General features: G+C 35.0%; 2 protein-coding genes across 2 annotated transcripts; both read left to right on the top strand.

Annotated features, from left to right (window-relative positions):
• Window positions 1-2,104: 2,104 nt before the first annotated feature.
• LOC144425208 (ferroxidase HEPHL1-like) lies at window positions 2,105-7,150 on the top strand. Its single transcript, XM_078114693.1, has 10 exons — window positions 2,105-2,115; window positions 2,222-2,337; window positions 3,072-3,178; window positions 3,496-3,621; window positions 4,110-4,239; window positions 4,449-4,635; window positions 4,895-5,090; window positions 6,075-6,154; window positions 6,446-6,576; window positions 7,059-7,150. The coding sequence occupies exons 1-10, from the start codon at window positions 2,105-2,107 to the stop codon at window positions 7,148-7,150; spliced, it is 1,176 nt and encodes a 391-aa protein (XP_077970819.1).
• Window positions 7,151-10,711: 3,561 nt separating this feature from the next.
• Window positions 10,712-14,054, top strand: LOC120331992 (ceruloplasmin-like). The gene is made up of 9 exons (XM_039399195.2): window positions 10,712-10,859; window positions 11,434-11,572; window positions 11,918-12,056; window positions 12,340-12,523; window positions 12,736-12,863; window positions 12,972-13,097; window positions 13,405-13,531; window positions 13,630-13,806; window positions 13,918-14,054. Exons 1-9 carry the CDS (start codon window positions 10,712-10,714, stop codon window positions 14,052-14,054), a joined length of 1,305 nt encoding a protein of 434 aa, XP_039255129.2.
• The last annotated feature ends 6,473 nt before the right edge of the window (window positions 14,055-20,527 follow it).

Raw genomic sequence — 20,527 nt, 5'->3', positions numbered from 1 at the left:
TTCACACAATAATGTAGAATAGTCATAAATAAACTTCCGCCGCTTCCATCGATTGTATATTTACAAATTTATATTGCATAAATAGATATAATAAATATAATGTTGATTTAACAATATTGTGGGACTTTTATAAAAATCACCATAAATGCACACAAACCTTTAATGCACTAATTCTTTTTTTGAGGAATAATCTGCAGTTATCCCAAAAATGAGCAACAAACACATAACAGTAATTTTTTTAATGTTTGCAGTTGATATCAGATTATCAGTTTTTATCTTGAACTCATTTTAGAAAAAAAACATCAAAACGACGCCTCGAGAGCATATACAACATACAAAAATCTGACAAAACTGGCATAAAACAAATACTGTATTTGCTTCAACATGGTCTTTTTTCTATCCAATATGCAGGTAATTAATCATTTAATTTATATTGTCGTGCCGCAGAAATGCATTATGTGTGAATTGCTTCAATAACCACATTTTAATGCACATCAAATTTTAAGCCACATGTAAAATCGCAAAGTCGCTCAAAATATGTTCGCGACATTAAGCTACTTTAAGTGAACAGTTTGTTGTCACATACTGGAAAATCCTATTTAATGTCATTTGGAGTAGTGTAGATAACACCAACACACACACTCTTGATCTAAACTAAATCCGGAACACAATCGACACATCAAACATACAGTTGCGCTACGGGTGTACAACATAAAATCAAGAAGCAACTCGTTTTAAAACTGTATTAAATGTATTTACTCAGATGTCTTCAATAAAGAGTAACTGTACATATGCGACTGGGTGATCACGTTGAGGGGTGGAAAAATACACCTCAAAATATTGCCGCGGAATTTCTTTTATGCGCGTGTGCAGTTATCTGCATATCCAGTATACTCATTCGTTTTTGTGTATGACCTTATTACCGATCAGTCGATCTCGAGATTTTGACAATTTTAGTCGATCGCGGTCTCAGGTAGGTTGGCCACCCCTGGTTAATATATACCATTGTGTTTTGTGTTTTTCGGGATAACATAAACATATCGTGCAAAAACCAGCAGATGTCTGACGTGATAAAACTTGTGGTTAACATACTTGCGTAAAGGATTGTCTTTTTACAAATTAGATTCCACATATAATTTGTATTTCAATTGCTGGAAGTGTTGGCTACAAGAACAAAAGAAGCCTTACCAGGTTAACAGGCGTTTCAGGGTTTGGTAATCTCAAATTATTATTGTCTGACATAGGCTTACTGAGAAGGTTGTATGACTTTATTTTATACATATCAAATATCAAAATGTACTATATCGCTGTTTTGGTATATATATTTTGCTCTGGGGAGGTATTGGCAATGAGACGTGAGTATTTCATTGCAATGGAAGAAATATTTTGGAATTACAATGGCCCTGAGAGTAGGTACGATTTGAGTTAATTAAATAATTGAGGTGAACGAGATGACTTAGGAGAGATTTTTTACCCGAATCCATCACATATTTGAGAAATGTAGCAATGTCTTTTCGTTTGATCTGTCAAAATTATTTACGAGCAAAAGTTAGTTTAGATATAACAGTATAACACCATTCTGCATATATCCAATATAGTTATTACGATATTAAAAAATGCAACGCCTAAAATTTAACTCCGAAATCTTTGATCAACCTTCAACAATCTTTTACAATACATTGATATAAATTCAAAATTTTTTTGCAGCCCAGTTTCTAGACGTCGTGGACCAGCCAGGATAGGAGGAGAATATAAGAAAGCAGTTTTTCGTCAATACACCGATTCAACCTTCAGTACTCGAAGTCCGAGACCGGAGTCATTGGGATTATTTGGTCCTATTATTAGAGCTGAGGTATGACTTGTTTTGTTGTTGAAGCAAATACAAAATTTAACTATTCTTCAGAATTTAAGTTTGAAATTAGTATTTATATCAAGGTGAAAGACACGGTCGTTGTTTATGCTTTCAACCGTGCATCCCGACCATATAGTATTCATCCACATGGCGTTTTTTACGAGAAATCCAGTGAGGGAGCGTTGTACTCGGACAACACAACATCTTCAGATAAAGTCGATGACACAATTCGACCCGGAGGAAAACATAAATATGTCTGGGAAGTTAGAGACGCGTATGTAATTGAGTCTAAAAATATAATAAGTTTCAAATATTCTCCGCGTTGACCAACTATCGATTGAGTAATTTTATCACTCAATTACTTTGTAGATATGCTCCAGGAAAGGATGATCCGAACTGTTTAACGTGGGCTTATCATTCCCATGTTCACTCGACAAGGGATCAACACGCTGGTTTAATCGGAACTCTCCTCACGTGCAAAGAAGGTATCGTATCAAAGCTTAATAAATTACGATGAAAGTGAACTTTATATGAGGATCTGGTTGATTATAGTTACCTTCGGGCGAACTTCACAGAATCTTATATGTATATATTAGTAGGGCATTATGAATCGACAATTTTTTTGAACCGGTATTGCCTTATTGTCTTGCCGGTATTGTGGTCTCAATTGGCTATTTAACAACACGATGGAAATCTGTAAATGATGTCCAAAATTTTTGTTAAACCATGCAATACAGTCCATGCAAAATATTTTGAACTCTCTTTTGTGAGATTAATCTGGAAGGCTTTGTGAACAGAAGCATTAAAAGCCGCAGTAAATCGCTAACTTTTGACATATTTGTCACGACAAAAATCGTTATTACCAGGCTTATCAAAAATTGCCTCTGATTTCAAAACAATTCTCGTGTGCCACACAAAGTCTTGATATCGATATAAGACTTCCTTGTCACAAGCGTTCAACTACCGGACAGTCTATCTATCAATTGGTCCATTACCACCAACTCGTCCATATTGTTATAATCGAGGCATTTATAGTAATCAACCAATTACAGAATACGGGTACCACGGGTACACATAGTAAAAGTAGATAACACCAATGCAAGTCGGTTCAAACCATACGTGCCAATATTATGCAACTTTTGAACTAATAGCTTCATGGCTTTCTTATAAGGATGCGATACGATAGTTTCTAAGCAAGAATATTTATTTTTAAATTAAGGAACATTGACATCCGCGGGACATCGTACTGACGTAGATCGTGAATTTGCAATCATTGTCTTCGTCATTGACGAAAATGAAAGTTGGTACATTGACGAAAATATTAAGGCAAGGAGGCGGCTAACTAATAATTTTAAAATTATTTTTATCACATTTTACTCAAATAGGTTTAACATCTCAAAACCATTATACCGGTTCAACTGCACTGAAAAGCTGTAACACGAAATCCATTCGATATGTTTATTATTATTTTTAACCATAGAAACCAATGTTCGATTCGTATATTGTACTTAAAAATTACTGGCGTGTTTGTAGACTGTCTTGTACGCAAAGCGGCCTAAAAGTGACAATTCAAAAATCCATCAGATATATAAAACCTTAAATTTTAATTCAAAATTCAAATCAAATTTTCATTTTTTGTTTAGACCTACACTCTGCAGCCAGAAACTGTAGATAAAAAAGATCCAGATTTCATTGAAAGCAATGTATTCCACGCTATGAATGGAAAAATCTTCTTAAGGCTCTCGGTTGAAATGTGCAAGGGCGATTTGGTGAACTGGTATCTCATTGGAATGGGCTCAGAAATACATGGGATGCAATTTAATGGAAATTCAGTAATATGTTATCATGTTATTTGATTCAAGAGTCTTGCTGCACACTAACATAATTGCATTTTTGTAACGTTTGCTCTGACTGAGGTCAGGCTTCTTAAGACGAGCATATTTCAATTGTAAATATATTTGTGTTAGTTAGCAAGACTCCCGAATCAAAAGATAGAAAGATAGTTCAGTCGGACAAGTCCGAAATCAATCAAATGCCACAAAGCTAAATTTAAAGCAAAACCAAATGTTACAACTTTCCCTGCATAAACTGGATTGAATTTAAAGCATTCTTAATTTTATTTGTCATGTATATGGATTGTCAGCGAAACATATCGTTTTAAAAACCATACTGGAAAGCAATTTCCTATTATTTTATTGCTTCTCAAGTTTATACTGAAATGTTACATATATATTCAAACTATTGAAAAAATCACCAGGCAATTACTAATGGACATCGAGGAGATACTGTGGCTTTGTTTCCGGCAACATTCATGACTACAGTTATGAGGGCTGACAATCCAGGAAAGTGGATCTTCGGATGCCTAGTGACAAACCATATTGCTGGCGGTAACTAAATTTCCTCTTTCTTTCCATCTGCCAGTTAATTTTCAGTATTTTACAGTATTTTATTTTTTTTTTTAATCATCAAAATGCTATTTGATCACTAAAATCGTCGATAAATTTCCCTTCGCTTCAAATCGAAGTTATTGCTATTTTTAAATACATGTATCAAGAAGTAATTATTTAATTTGACAGATTGTTTTGGTTTGTTCTAGGAATGGGAATGTTTTACACAGTAAATGATACTTGTAAACCAACGCTGGGGGGAGAATTTGGAAAAGGTTTAGAAAGTGTTGGCGACACCATACGGACATATTGTGTTACAGCAGAAGAAGTGGAATGGAATTATGCACCAACTGGAATGAACATGCTGACACAAAAACCGATTGCTGAAAAGGGCCAGTAAGATACAATTATTATTTGCTCTTGCAATATGTATAAGCGGGTTCGTGTGACTATGGACGGGCCTAAAATCAACGAAAACTTAATTTATTCAACACAAATAAAAAAGAAAAATACTTATGGTTAATCATATTTCGTTTTTAGAGTATAAGAACTTTAAGCAATATGTTCTGAGTCACAATAACTACTCTTAAATAGTGCTTTACTGACTTTCTATTATTTATAATCTACATTGATGTACACAACTGAATTTATTTAGGGAAAGTCATGAATATTTTAAGAAAGGTCCAGATAGAATAGGAGGAATTTACATCAAGGCGGTTTATAAAGAATACACTGATGATACATTTCAAGTAGAGGTGGAACGTGATCCTGTAATGGGAATCCTTGGTCCTGTTATTTTTGCCGAAGTTGGAGAAACAATACATGTTGTATTCAAGAACAAGGCTAATCGGGTGAGGATTCGGACCAGTGCTGGCACACAGTAATTTTTCATAGCTAAATTTGCAATTGTGTATCAGTGTTGAATGAAATGATTCTAGTTAGTCAGACGACTCAGTCCTCAATATCGACACGTTTAAACTTTTTGCTTAATTTCCCATTTCAAGTATCATCTTACCCTCTGTATAAATGTTTGAAGGTATGAGAACTATTTTCAATGATTTATGTAAACTAGTCATAACGTGGCCCCCACATAGTGATGAACTTACAAATTACTAATAATATTTTTTTCCCTGTTAGTTTTGATCCAATTTGCTGAATAACATAGTGTGTGGTTTACGGTGTTAATATTTTGAAAGGCACATATAGGGTGCCAAATTCTTGCGTGCTCATGGCCTCTGAAGAGTATGATCCGTCCGTGATTCAGATACACAGATTCCGTGTTTCACCAAAGTAAATCTTTGTTGTTTATCCTTCAGTATACAGACGTACGTACCAAGCTAGTAAGAATTTTTGGCCTCAAGCAATGTTACGAAATATTGTATCACGCTCAAAAATAGGTTTAAAATTGTGATGTTATTACACGCCAGTAATGACAAGCCAGAAAGTAGTTATATCCTAATTGTTATTGGAAACGAAATGAACCTATGGATCGTTTTGTTATTAGCTGGTGTTCTAAAAAAATCACTTTTAACGCCAACTGCCGGATCAATTGATTAGGAATTTTTACTGGTTAAAATTTACTGGTTTTTGAGAAAAGGCTATTACTTTCATTTATTTTGAAAAATATCTGTGGTCTCTATGGGATTCTTTTTCACCCCGAAGTTTTGTGCGACTAAGTCATCAAAATTATACATTGCGTGCCGTGGTTCCGTGATTACATCCTAGTGATCTCGTAATCAGACTACTGTTGCTGTAAAATATTTCATACTCTTTCGTTTTGGCTTCCGTGTCCATATATTTGAGTATTGTTCTTTTCATCTATATATTTTACACAGACCTATGAGATGGTTCCTCATGGAGTCTTTTCATTTGGAGCACAAGAAGTGAAACCGGGAGAGACTTACACCTATGTGTGGTAAGCGAACAAAATACATATAACTTAAATTATTAAACAACTATTAGTTGAAGCAGGTAACTCACTTTGCCATTACTTACGTAAACATCTAAACTTCAGCAAAATCGCAATAGATTTATCTAGAAGCACAATACCATGCTACGGTGACATGGTCTGCCCTATCAATATGAGATCACTATAAAACATTTAAGAGTAAACTGCAAAAATTGATTACCTAAATATTGTGATCCAAAACAAGATTTTATCTTCGTAAAGCATATGTTGCTGTGATGAATTTAATAATAACTGCAGGCCTGTACCAGACAGAGTTTCTCCGCTCGAAAAAGATGACAACTGTATTACACATATGTATTCGTCATTTGCCAGTCTCGATGTTGACCAACATACCGGACTGGTTGGCCCTATCGTAATTTGCAAACGAGGTAAAAAATGTCAATTATTATCACGCTTTATATTATCGTTTGCGAGAACGAAATAATTTTAAACATATTAAATATTTCATAACAAAATACTTGAACTGACTGTATATATATTGATTTTGGTGTTGGATTATAATGTACTAAAGATTTTACTGATTTTTCTAATTTAAACAATTTTATTGAAGTAATTTATCATTGAAACAGTTGAATTAAATTCAATCCTAAGTGATTCAAGAGTCTTGCTGCACACTAACACAAATATATTTCTGTAACGTTTCGTCTGACCAAGGTCAGACTTCTTCAGACATACATAATTTAACTACAACACGAAAAGCAGTTACATGCATATTTAAACAATCATAGTAGAATTATAGGAGTCACGCATGTTAAATAATCAATAAAATCTGTGAATTTCTTGATTAAATAACAGCGGGTGGCCGAAATAAGTGTCATTGATGAGATCTCTCTCTTTGTTTTATATTTAGCAATTGAAGTCCAAATTACACAATGGTGTTTTATTTCTCAGTATTGTATAATGCAGACCAGAAAAGTTGTCTGTGTGTCAAATGTAATATAGTGATATTTTGTCTGTTATTAGCATATCTGGCCATGCATGATCCAATTCTGAGAAAAAAATATATTAGGTACAAGAATTGATTTAAACAATGAATGAAAATATCTAAACTTCCTTAATATTCATCCCTTGTGGCTCGTGTGTCCCGAAAAGATGAATGTAATGGGATTCCTTGTTCTTTCGATAAATGTGGTCATGAAATAGTTTTTCAATGCCAATGACACTCAAATCTTTAAGCGAATGTCCCGGTTGACTGAAATGGGCGCCAACAACCAGATCTTTGTTTTGGGTTTTTATACTTCTAATATGCTCAGTTATTCGGTATTTTAAATGTCTTCCCGTTTCTCCTATGTATTGCATGCCACACTTTTTGCAGCTTATCAGGTAGATTACATTTTCCGAGTTGCATGTTACTTTTTGACGAATCCTTATTTCTGCTGTCTTCTGTTTGTTTGTTGCAATTTTCCTTTCTTCGGAATATTGGCAGGTACTGCACGATTTTCTGCCACATTTGAAAAAGCCTGGATTCTTTTTAACGGGAGTTTCTGGTTTCAATTTTGCTCTGACTAATTTGTCCCTTAGTGTGGGGCATTTACGATAGGCTAATCTTGGTGGTTTTGGGAAAATTTCTTTTAGTCTATCGTTGTTATCTAAAATGTATTGGTAATCTGAAAATATTTTTCGAAGGTTTGGTTGGGTCGGGTGATAGTTTGTGATGAAGGGAAGCAAAGTTTCTTTTTTGGTTTCAGTTTTTGGGACTAAAAGGAGTTTTCTGTCGAGTTCTTTTGCAGATTGTATTGCATCGTCAACTAAATTTTCTTTGTAGTTTCTCTTCGTGAGGTATGTTTTCATTATTTTTGCATGTTTATCAAAGAGCTCATTTGTTGAACAGGTTCTTCTTATTCTTATGAATAGACTTTTTGGAATATTTTTAGTGACATGTTTAGGGTGGCAGGACGATGGCGAAAGATACTGGTGCGAGTCGGTTTTTTTGCTGAAGATTTCCGTTTCCAATTTGTTGTTAATGATATGAACCTTAACATCCAAAAACGTAATCCAGTTTGTTGAGCATTCGAATGTAAATTTGATTGTTGGATGTAAAGAATTTGCTAAGGTAACAAATTCTGATAGTTTCTCTTTGCCATGTGTCCATATAAGAAAACAATCATCAATAAAGCGGCAATAGTACTGTGGTTTTAAAGGGGTTTTGTCTAATAAATTGGATTCCAGGTTTGCCATAAAAATGTTTGCATACTTGGGTGCCAATTTTGTTCCCATCGCAGTTCCCTGAATTTGAAGGTAATGTTGTTCGTCAAAAACGAAGTTGTTGTTTGTCAGGACTAAGTTGGATGCTTTTGCTATCCAGGGGATTTCTTGTTTGTCTTCGCTGAATCTGTTGAGGTATTTTTCCATTGCTTCTATGCCATCGTTGTGGGGGATGTTTGTGTAGAGGGAGACTACGTCCATACTCACTAGTAAAGATTCCTGTCCTATTGTTTTGATTTTTTGTAAATGATTTAGGAAATCCATGCTGTCTCGAATATATGAGGGTATAACTCTTTTACACATGAGCGGAGTCAGTTTATAATCTACATAGGCCGAAAGTTTTTCTGTTGCTGTGCCATTCGTTGATATTATGGGACGACTAGGGTGATTTTCTTTGTGTATCTTGGGTTGGAGGCGTAGGCGACCTGGTTTGGGGTCTTTTGGAAGGATTGATTTAGCTAATTTATCGTCTATTACTCCAGCTTCCTTCATTTTTGAGCAAAGATTAATAACATCATTTCCAATTTGTCTTGACTTATCTTTCGGCAGAAGTCGGTACACCGATTTGTTATTTAATTGACGCATCCCTTCAGCGACATAGTCAGTTCGGGATAGAATGCAAATACCTCCTCCTTTATCGGCCGGAACTATAATGATATCTCGTGCTGCTCGTCCTTCGAGTTCTTTTAGTGCCATAATTTCATCTTTATTTAAATTAGGGTAAGCATGTTTTTCAGGTGTCTTTTTGCCTATTTCCCGTTTGATAGTATTGGCGAAATGATCCAGATCCGAGTTTCGGCCCGATGGAGGTGTCCATTTGCTAGCTATTCTTAATGACTTCGGGTACGAATTGTTGGGCTCTGTAACATTATCATCGAATGTTGTATTGGCAAAAAATTCTCTTAATCTGTAATTCCTGATAGTTCTGTCGAAATCCGCCTGTAGCTGGAATTTATCAAATCTTTCTGGAGTGGGACTGAAGCCAAGTCCTTTCTCAAGGACGCTAATTTGTGATTCGGTTAGGGGAATATTTGACAGGTTGTGAATTTTGGATGGCGTGGAGGTCATTTCTTCTTTTTGTCTCCTCTTCTTTTTGCTGAATCTTCTATTTTTTCTTTTTGATTTGGACATATTCCTACATTCTCGGTCTGAATTTTTGAAATTGTTTCCTTCTTGAGCTGACTTTTGCTTTTTCGTTCTGGTTCTGTCAAGTTTTTCTTTCAATTTTTTGTTGGACATGCCGATCATTGAACGAATTGTATTCAAAGTATTTGAGTCTAGTTTATTTTCTAACCGCTTTTCCACTTCTATTCTGTGTGTAGTTACGTCTCTCAGTCTTCTACAGCATTCTTTGAGAGCGTGTCTGGTTAATTGCTTTGAAAATTCTTTGTGTAGATTATGCCATTTTTCTTTGTTCTGCACTGGAACTGGACACGACTTTAAGGAAAGTGTAAGACCCTTTGGAAATGTTTTTGTCGATACAAACTGTTCTAGGCTTAGTTTATGGTGTTGTAATCTGATCTCATTAGAGGCAATTTTCTTCAGATTATTAAAGTCCCTTCTGTGATGTATGTAAATGCAGTTCTTGTTGTAGTTGATGAGTCCGGAGTAGGTAGGATCCATTTTCGGATACAGAAGTCTCGCAACAATGATAACTTGCGCTTATTATTTGGTTTCTGCGAGACTAACTACTTATCCTTCTTCTATGCTTTTGTGCCGGTGGATCCGTATGCATATATTGCAAGGATGCTGTAGCAAGAGCAGAGATAACAATCCTAAGTAATTCAAGAGTCTTGCTGCACACTAACACAAATATATTTCTGTAACGTTTCGTCTGACCAAGGTCAGACTTCTTCAGACATACATAATTTAACTACAACACGAAAAGCAGTTACATGCATATTTAAACAATCATAGTAGAATTATAGGAGTCACGCATGTTAAATAATCAATAAAATCTGTGAATTTCTTGATTAAATAACAGCGGGTGGCCGAAATAAGTGTCATTAAATTCAATGTTGTATATATTTTCAGAGCACGATAGATATTTTGAATTCTCCCTTTATAAAAGTTGAACGATTTTATAAGACAACTCATTTTATACATATTGTAACCGTTTGAAAAGTATTTCGTCGCAATACTATCTGTTTGTCCTTATTTATGTGTATAGTTTACTTTGTATCTATTTGCTGTTCTATTTTTTTATGAAAAAAAAAAAACGTTAAAACAATGTTCATAAAGTAAAAAAATATTAATTACCTTCTGTATCATACCAAACAAGGCACGCTAACAGACGAAATGAAGAAAAAAGTTTACTACATGTTGTTGGCAACGTACGATGAAAACGAAAGTCCATATCTACAACAAAGCATTGATGCTTTCGCCGGAGATCCGTCATCGGTTGATAAAGATGATGAAGATTTCAAGGAATCGAATAGAATGCAATGTGAGTTGAAAAACATTTACTTACAGGGCATGATGAGAATAACAATAGCTAAATAAATCGTGTATAATAAGACACCAACGGTGGCTTATTAAAGATCTGTGTTCGTCACTTAAGAATAAGATAGCGACGCTCAAATAGATGCACATATCAAGTCAAAATGAAGTAGTACGGGTATGCAATTTGTCACAGTAGACTACCGTCACAAAGTGCGTAATTTTAATGACGTCATTGCAAACGCGACCCGATGGCGCCCACAGTTTATTTTGAAATAAATAAAAAATAAAAGCCTTCTAGCAAAAAATAAAAATTTTAACCACGGGAAATTTGAACGCAATTGTTCCTGTAATTAAAGAGAATTTTATTTCTTAACAAGACAAATACTAATAAGGAAATGAACATGACCAAGAACAACAACATAATAACAAACCGATTTATATGTACATTTCGTGTCCAATGAACGAAACTATTTGTCATAGAACCACAACTTAACGACATAAAAGGACGTGAAAGGAACCATGTCAAAAAACCTCTAAAATTGGAAGTTTTTTCTTATTCTCTCAATGTATTTTATCAGCAATAAATGGTTTGGCGTTCGCAAATCTACTTGACGTGCAGTTGTGTGCTGAACAATATACCGATATTCGTATACTATCTCTGGGTTCTGAACTGAATAGTCATGCCTTCATATTTGACGGAACTGCAAGAAAAACTAGGTGATTTCAAATTTTGTTATAACTTGAGACTAAACATATGGAAAAAAATATTTATTTTTGATATTTGCTGTTAAATCTATAAACAAAAACATTGACCGATATGACGTGGTTAAAAATATGACATTTGTGAATACACATAACGTGTGTTTTAATATATAAATGGCGTTTTTTTTTCTTATTGTCAAAGTGTTCATTAGGCAAAGAATGAAAACCTTTTTGATTAATTTCCTATGCAGTTTTTAAATTTTGGTTAAAAATAATTTAAAAACATTAGAATAGTAGAATGATTTTTTAGTTTGTTTGTTCCATGTTTCAATGTTGAATTTCTTGTTGCTTGTTTTTAAGAACCGAGTACACTGGCATGACTGGAGTTTTCCCCCATGTTATCAGCACGACGAGTGTATATCCATTCGGGCCCGGTGTATCGTTGTATGGATGTCACGTATCAAACCATGGAACCAATGGGATGGTTTCTTTTTATGAGGTAAATGAGTGTAATATGTTCGTGTAATCTTGCAACAACTTTGGATTTGAATATGGAAGAGAGTTCAACTCAATAGTACAATTATGTAAGTGCCCACTACTAGCATTGTGTTACAGAGGTCGATCAAATATCACCGTTCAGAGTGGTTCCAAACTCTGTCATAGTACATCTGATACAATAATTCTCAAACAATAACTCCGTGTAATGTTCAGGCTTTGATCCAATGCTACGGCTATAAGCTCTCAGAACAAAACCATTAATAAATATTTCTATTTCCATCAAGTCAAAATACTGCAGTGATCCGAAGCCAAAATTTCAGCCTTCTGTAAAACGAACTATTTATCTCGGCATTGTTGAAGAAGTTTGGGATTATCTTCCTCGTAGATTTGATCATAAAGGAAATTCTGTTGATGATCCAGAACATCTCGCTTATTTATATGCTCACCAGGAAAATGGAAAATACATAGGTTTAGTTTAAATTTTTGACTATAATTTGACTTTTTTAAAGTTGACTATATTGTGTTTTTGTGCAATAACGATGGACTATTTGGGACACTTTGGAATGCCTATTAAAAACATTTCTAACCGTTTGGACTTGTCTTTGGTATTTATTTTACTTCAAAAATATCTAATTTTCTCATTAGTAACAAAAATTCATGTAAAATAATAATATTTCTAGGTTCAAGGTATAAAAAAGCAATATTTTATGAATATACCGATGATTCCTTCACTGTTCGAAAATTAAAGCCAAAGCATCTTGGATTCGACGGACCCATTTTAAAAATGGAAATTGGTGATGAAGTAAAGGTGCAGCCTTTCATAACATTTTATATCACATTTGCCTATTTTTTATATATAGTTTAATAAATCGACAGCTTTTTATCGAAAAAAAATAACACGGTGTGTTGTTCAAAGGTCATTTTCAAAAATATGGCAACGATTAAGTTCAATGTGCTACCAATGGGCGTGTATACCGTCGGGATTATGCAAGGTCCTGTACCACCCGCAAAACCAGGAGAAACCGTGACCTACACTTGGCAGGTATCAATTTATAGTAAAGGTATAAAATCTGCAACAAGCTCATTATCGTGCATAGTTTCTCAAAAGATTGCTTTCAAAATCTAATAAATGAAGATTAAGTGTGAATTTTTCGTTGAAATTTATAATACAATCGTAAATCAATCTTATTGTTTTACATAATTTTATAGTGTTAACCTAAATATATTGTAGTATATTGTAATGACTAATTAACATCCACAAATGTGCCTGAGATTCTTGACTACATTTGCCTGAAATTTACATTCATTTCATGCATTACATCGTTTTTAAAATACTCATTACAACACAGGTAAGACCGGAGTTGGCCCCTAATCCGGATCAACCCGATTGTTTCGCCAGTGCTTATTATTCCGTTGCTGATTTCAGAAGAGATGCCTACAGTGGAGCTAGAGGACCCATGGTCATATGTAGGCGAGGTAAGGATTCTACATTTATGTATAAATTTCACTTTTACAACGCATATATATATATATATATATATATACGCAAAGACACCGTTCAAATCGTATTGCAGGGACGTTAAACCAAAAGAAAGGAGGAATGGCAGATAAAGAGTTCTCTTTATTATTTTACATCACTGATGAAAATTTGAGTCATTATATTGATGAGAATATTCGTGAATTTGCAAAGGCTGATCCAAAAACATTTGATAAAAAAGATAAATCTTTTGTGGAAAGTAACAAAATGAATCGTAAGTATAAAATATTTTAATGTTCCTAATTAGTATACCCATTTTCCCCACATAACAGATGATCCCGTATCAGTGACTTACCAATTTAACAAAAACCATATGCATATATAGATATCAATGGATTTCTCTATCATGTTCCTGAATTGAATATGGAGAAAGGAGAACTTGTGAGATGGCATTTGTTTGCAGAGGGAGAAGAAGACATTCATACGGTTCATTTCCACGCTAACGCATTTGTACACCAGTGAGTTTACTTTTGTATTCGTTTCATGTTCTATTATAATCCGTATGCTTGTGTTAGTTTAATAAAATCTCATGTCTTTGAATAGCGGAAGCAAAACATTTTGGCCTACTTCTTCCTATCATTCAATGTGTCCTATGTTCATCATCTTTAGATCTAGCTCCGAAAACAAGGGAGATGTGTTTGATTTGTATACTGGACGGTATGCTACACTCTTAATGAGACCGGATGCTGTTGGTGAATGGCTTCTACATTGCCATGTTAACACTCACGTAGATATTGGAATGGTTACAACATACACTGTTCAAGACCAGACAGGTAACTAGCAAAACGATTTAGTTTTTTTGCTTAAAGAAACTAGTTAATCACAATGATTCATCATTATGTGAAAATACACAACTGCCAATTTGTAACCGTTATATAAACTTTTATGGGCTATGGTTTTTCAGTTTCTGTCTTGACAGAATAATTTTCAATTATATTCCAGCGCGCACAATTATTAATTGTAATTTGGACAGAGGAAAGGCAATGATGAAGTAAATACCGTGTTTGTTTTATGTCAGTTTCAATAAATGTTTGTTATATGTTGTATAATTATGCTCTTGAGGCGTCGTTTTGATGCTTTTTTTTTTAAATTAGTCCAAGGTGAAAATCCACAATAGATATTTTAATACGTGATCTCTCTTTGTGATCTCTCATATTTGTTTGTATTGCTGTGGCGTGTGGCTTACCACTAGATAGCTTACAGTCTTGGAAGCTATTAATTAAAATTCAAAGAGTACTAAATTTTGCTAAATTATGTGACTGTGAATTTCACATTTGTACAAGTACCAAACCTACAGAGAATTGGGTAATTTATACCTACGATATTCGTTCAATTCATTCGTTTCTCATTCATAGTTCCATTTAAGAACTGATAATCTGATATCAGGTACAAACATGAATAAAATTACTGTTATATGTTTGTTTTCATTTCTGGGATAACTGCAGATTATTCGCCAAAAGAAGAATTCGTGCATTCGGAATTCTTTGCACGATTTGACAAAAAGGTTTGTCAGGTTTTATATCATTTATTTGTTATTAATTTTAATTTATGGTTCTAAATTATTTTTATATTATATTACAGATAACCCTGAGTGAGGCAAAAAAGTTTGAATTTCCAAAACAAGAGGCATTTGTGTTCAACAAATACCCGAAATGTGCTCGAATAAGGTATATTATGAGAATATTGAAATTACGAATCAACCCAAAAGTTGATTTATTTGAATGTTCATGACGCAACCTGAAAGCATTTGTTGATGCTATTGCAAATTGACTTACTTTATACATGCTCAAACTTTTAGAAATCATTTGTCATATATGATTTTTGTATATTTATGCTACCGCGGCTTATACATTTAGCGAATTGTTGTCTCTCGAAAAGCTACGTTGGCCTAATTGAGGAACAATGCTTTTAGTACTTATTTTTTTAATGTTTGTTTTTGAGATTCCGGTTTGCTTTTCATTATTTAGATACACTACCGGCCCAGACAAAATTTGTTCGGCACATGGTAATAGAAAACACACAACTTGTGCAGATCAGAAATGCACTCACATATCTTACTACGGTTCAACGAAATGTAATCCGCAGGTCAAATTGTTCAAATCATTCGAACACTACGGTGTTGAGTGCAAGTAAGTCCAAGTTGTATAGAAAAGTGGTGAAACGATTGTTTTTTTTCTACTGTGGGCTATTGAAAATTGGCTTTTTTTACAGGAAGCCAAAAAAAGCGTGCGGAGATGACAAAAGTAACAATAAAAGATATAATGCCTTTTATCCAGACCCACGTAGATCACAAGATTCAGATGATGACACTTGCGAATGTCAGACTATCTGGTGCTTTGGTGAAATTATGACAATTTACGAACAAGAAGGAAAACTGTTGAAAGGAAACGTCACAATAAAGGTTTGTGCTTTTTCTGATAACTTTTTAAAAGTCTCGCAATATATTACAATATATTCAGTATTTAATTTATCCACATCCGAAAATGATTTCAAGTTTATTCATGGTTATTCTTCATTATTGTGTGGAAACTAAAATCCACCACAACTTGCCGAAAGGTTGTGTGACATTGTTTAAAACTATTATAATAATAATAATAAATAAATAAAAAATTCTTGTAATTAACAAATTGATTGGTTTCATATCACTTTTTGTTATACAGACCCCATGCAAATGTGAATGCAGAAGGAGGTTCACAATGATCGGACCATACCATTGAGGAAAATATGTTTTCTACATTCCGATTTTTGCTCTCTATCACACAAATCTGTATTCCAATGCACTGAACATTATCAATATATGTGTCTGAGAAAAAAAAATTTTTGATCAGCATTTGTAATCTGTATTGTAAGGGATTTAGTAAAAGAAGCGTTAAATAATTTTGACAATTTGCCCAAATGGAGACGAATTGGATTAATTTCTAATTGTCCATATCTTCGGTATCTTGAATTCTTTTCTTTCATTGGGATGAACATATATATATATTACGGTACTTAACCGGACCTGCCATAATGCAGTACTTAAGTTTCAAGTGGACTTCGTTCATGTGTCCGTATCATTGTTTTTAAATACGGGCACGGAGAGCACGGGCGCCATTGACAACTACCAAAAAAAAGAGTCAACAGAATCCTCTCGATAACAGACATAAAATTGTTGTCCGGTTAATTTGTCCACTTAATTCAGACCGCCAAGTGTTTTAGGCTATTTCGCCACTGAGCCTCCTATCTGTCGCCTTGAATGTCTATATAAATGATGTTGCTTTTGAAAATAACTTTTCAGTGCATTAACAAACACCCATTCATTTGCGGAAATGGTTATTAATAGCCAAATATTTATTTGACATCTATAAATGTAAACGGGTTTCCATGTTAGTACTACACATTTTTAAAGTGTATGACTCCGCTTCAATTTCCAATAGATTCGAACACTTTAGCAATATTTATCACAGAGAAGAGCGTTTTTTTTCAATATTCCGTCTTTCGTACAAGGGAGATGCACTGTGTTCGGTGTTGAAATTTTGAGACTTGATGGTTACTTTCTTTTTGATACTTTCTTTCTGATTCGAATGCTCGAATATTTTGTCCAGCAACCGAGATTCGATTAAATTTTATGTGATTAAACTTTTTTTTATGTTTTATGTAAATTCTAACGTAAATCGTAACTTGTCTAATACTTGTAAGTTTGGTAAAAACGTTTGCGCCCCGCGATGAATTTCTAAATGTGAAATGACCGGACCCGCGCCACTAAAAAGGTCAGTGACTTACATGTACTATACCACTGCATAACGTTTCTAAATCGGAATTGACCGTTGAGGACTGATCAAAATGCTCCGCGGAAAAAACCTCCGAGTGGATAAGACCGGTACGGCAACACATTTAGCGCAGTTGGTCACAAAGATCACGACACGGGCCGATGCGTCGACCATCTGGCTCAGAGAAGATATGACGATTGAGAAAGTCGATTGTTAGGGCCTGAGCCACAAACTTTCCCAGTCGAGTAAGAGCAAACGAATGGTCCATGTGATCGAGAAAGTTCAAGGTTTTGAACGCCTAGGTAACCCAAAATATGTCCGGTTCACGGGCAACATTTGGGGCGACCAGGCCCCCGGCTGCAGTTGTGGAGTGCAAAAACGGCTGACAGATCCGGTCTGGAAACGGTTCTTTTCAAACGACGGATGCCGTATGCTCGAGATCGCGCAGGCGAAAATACAGAATTCGTAGTTGAAAAAAGCCTTGCCTTAGAATAAATAATAAGTAGAATAAGGTAGAATAGGGTAGAATAAATCTCTTCGGCGCCAATAGTTTTGGGACGGAATTATCTCACAAGCAAAGAGCCCCCGAAAACTCACTCTGTCCGACGATCCGATACCCCATGCTCTTGCTGAGATATCTTCAGAAGTCATCACCCTTGAGAACAGCAACCTCGACACCATTGAGATAGAAACTAGACGGAAATTGAATTATAATTCTCGCAACGAGAGCAAGAAAGATTTAATATTCCGGAATGTCGATGCACAACGCTCCAGTTTTTTAGTACTAGGGTTGGGGATACAAATTCGAGTCTACAAGAATTGGAGCGGCAAAAATATTCTCCCATGAATCGCTCACCCACGAGAACAGCGGCATACAAGGAAGGATTGGAGGTTAAACTACTTGCCTTGCCTGATCGGGATAATGGTAAAATAATATAAAAAAACAAGAATAGAAAAATATAAATAGGTAACTGATCTAAATTGCCTAAATACAATTGCTAAACAAACAGTAAATCAGTCGAGAGCTAATAATGCGTACACAGTTTGAATTGAGTTTTCCTTGATCGAGCATCGATTGCCGAAAACCTTGCTAAAGCGGTGTAATTGGCGATTTTTAGAATTATATCACATTTCAGCACCATCAGGTGCAGAATTTGACCTCCGAAATCCTTCGATGTTTGCCCAAGGCAATGATAAGTTGCACAATGCTGCCGGGGCGAGAGACTGGAAATTCCTACGATAATTTTCCGCTTCCGATTCTCACAAGTTCCACACTGCAAAGTCGTGAATTTGCTGTCGTCATCGACTATTATTGATATTCCAAAGCTGACGGCAGAACCCAAGAAGACTTGTTCCTGCCATGGGGAATTGTAAGCCGGACACGGCTTTTAGACGTTGGCATCCAGCATCCAGCTGTTTTCCAAAGGAAGCCGTCAGCAGTGCCCCAATTACGGTCCACGTAACGATTTAGAATGACCCGACGAAATTGAGAAATAGTTTAACACTTTATGTTCTTATCTTTTGAGTTTTAGATACCGTCTATCGTTACATCATTGTCACAGTTTAATCACGTTTATTTCGTAACAATTGAATTATACCGGTATCTTATGTATACGTATCCGTATTAGGATTACACACTGCAGTACTGTATTTTAGATATCAGCCGTATATTAAAAAGGCTTAAAGATGTCACAAAACGAAAACTAGGCACTGAAAACAGACGTCTTTTAGATGAATGGCAGCGTTTTTATTTTTTTATTGAAAAGAATCAGACGTCAGCAATTGTCTTCATTGCCAACAAAATATTTCAGTTTTAAAGGAATACAACATTATGCGCCATGATGATCAGTTGACGCGCGTATTTCAAAATTTAATTTATTGCTTAATTCATACAAAAGTCAAACATACATTCCCAAAAAAAAAAATGTGAAATGAAAGTGGATCTATGTTATGGGCCAGTTATAATGTAGCCCGCAACATTGCTAAAAAGAATCTCCCGTTTGTTGAGGGGTAATTTTCGCGTGAATATATGCTGCAAGTTTTGGAAGTCATTTCTCCTGATATAAAAGTTAATTTTCCAGCATCAGTCTTTCTAACAACAAAATTATGAACCTTAACAAATCAAAACTTTGGTCGAGACTGACAGTCAATTACTTGACTGCGTTATTCGGAATACAATGTAATAAATTAGAGCCACGTTTTGAATTAAAACTAAATTATGGCATTTCGTTTTTATATATATATATATACACATTGGGATGTTTTTTGTGTAACAAAACAAGCCATAAGTAGTCATTCATACAATGCCAGTTGGGCAAGTAACCTTATTAGTCACTATCAGTTGCAAATTACTTGTAGAAAGCCGTGCTCGTTATTTATTTTTCGGGAATTCTATCAGCTAACAATTATAATTATGAATTTTATTACTTTACTACTTACATTAATTTTATAACAAACTGCGATGCTATGTGTATCTAAAATCAAGCTTAGAGCCTAGTTTGGAGCCCAGTTCTCAAAATTTTATCAGCGGTGAACCCCAGCCGTGTATTCGCCGTAAACTATTTAACACCCCCTAAATTTCGTACACCCCCCCCCCCCTAAATTGAAAAGCTGGGGAACATATTGGCCGTCAGAAATTATGAGCTTTTAAACTCAACGACTTGATTGGTGGATCCCAAGTTCCACGACGGTCGAAGGAAGTCTCGGCGACGGAAAAGCGCATGGTATTTTCGCTCGACGACGATAATCGATCACGCTTTGGTACCTCATCTCCATGTCTCTTTCATCTCCGATATTCAAACATCTGATGCATTGTAGAAGACCATCTTATTCTGCAAAAATCCACAACAATTCGGGCCCTCAATCAATCACATGGTACGATGTAAGAGTCGCTCTGACAAAATTCCGCTGTAAACCTCCCATAAACCTGGGAAGATTTCGTGATAACCCAGGCATTCTCAAATACAGACTCCATCTGTATACCCCTTACTTTTACACCTTTAGTCTTAAGCTTTCAACTACATCGTTATGGTTGACAGATATATATATATATAAATATATATGTATACAAAGATGGAGAGAGCCTGACGATGAGTTCAAAGATTTGGCGAACAGCTCACGTATAGGGTTTTTGTAGCTTTTGCCATAAGCATAGAGCTTTGAATAGATGGTGTCCCAGAATTCACT

The sequence above is a fragment of the Styela clava genome, chromosome 7 (assembly GCF_964204865.1).
Source record: "Styela clava chromosome 7, kaStyClav1.hap1.2, whole genome shotgun sequence".
NCBI classification, from domain to species: Eukaryota; Metazoa; Chordata; class Ascidiacea; order Stolidobranchia; family Styelidae; genus Styela; species Styela clava.
The sequence above is the reverse complement of the archived record's forward strand: the minus strand, read 5'-3'. Positions and strand labels throughout refer to the sequence as shown.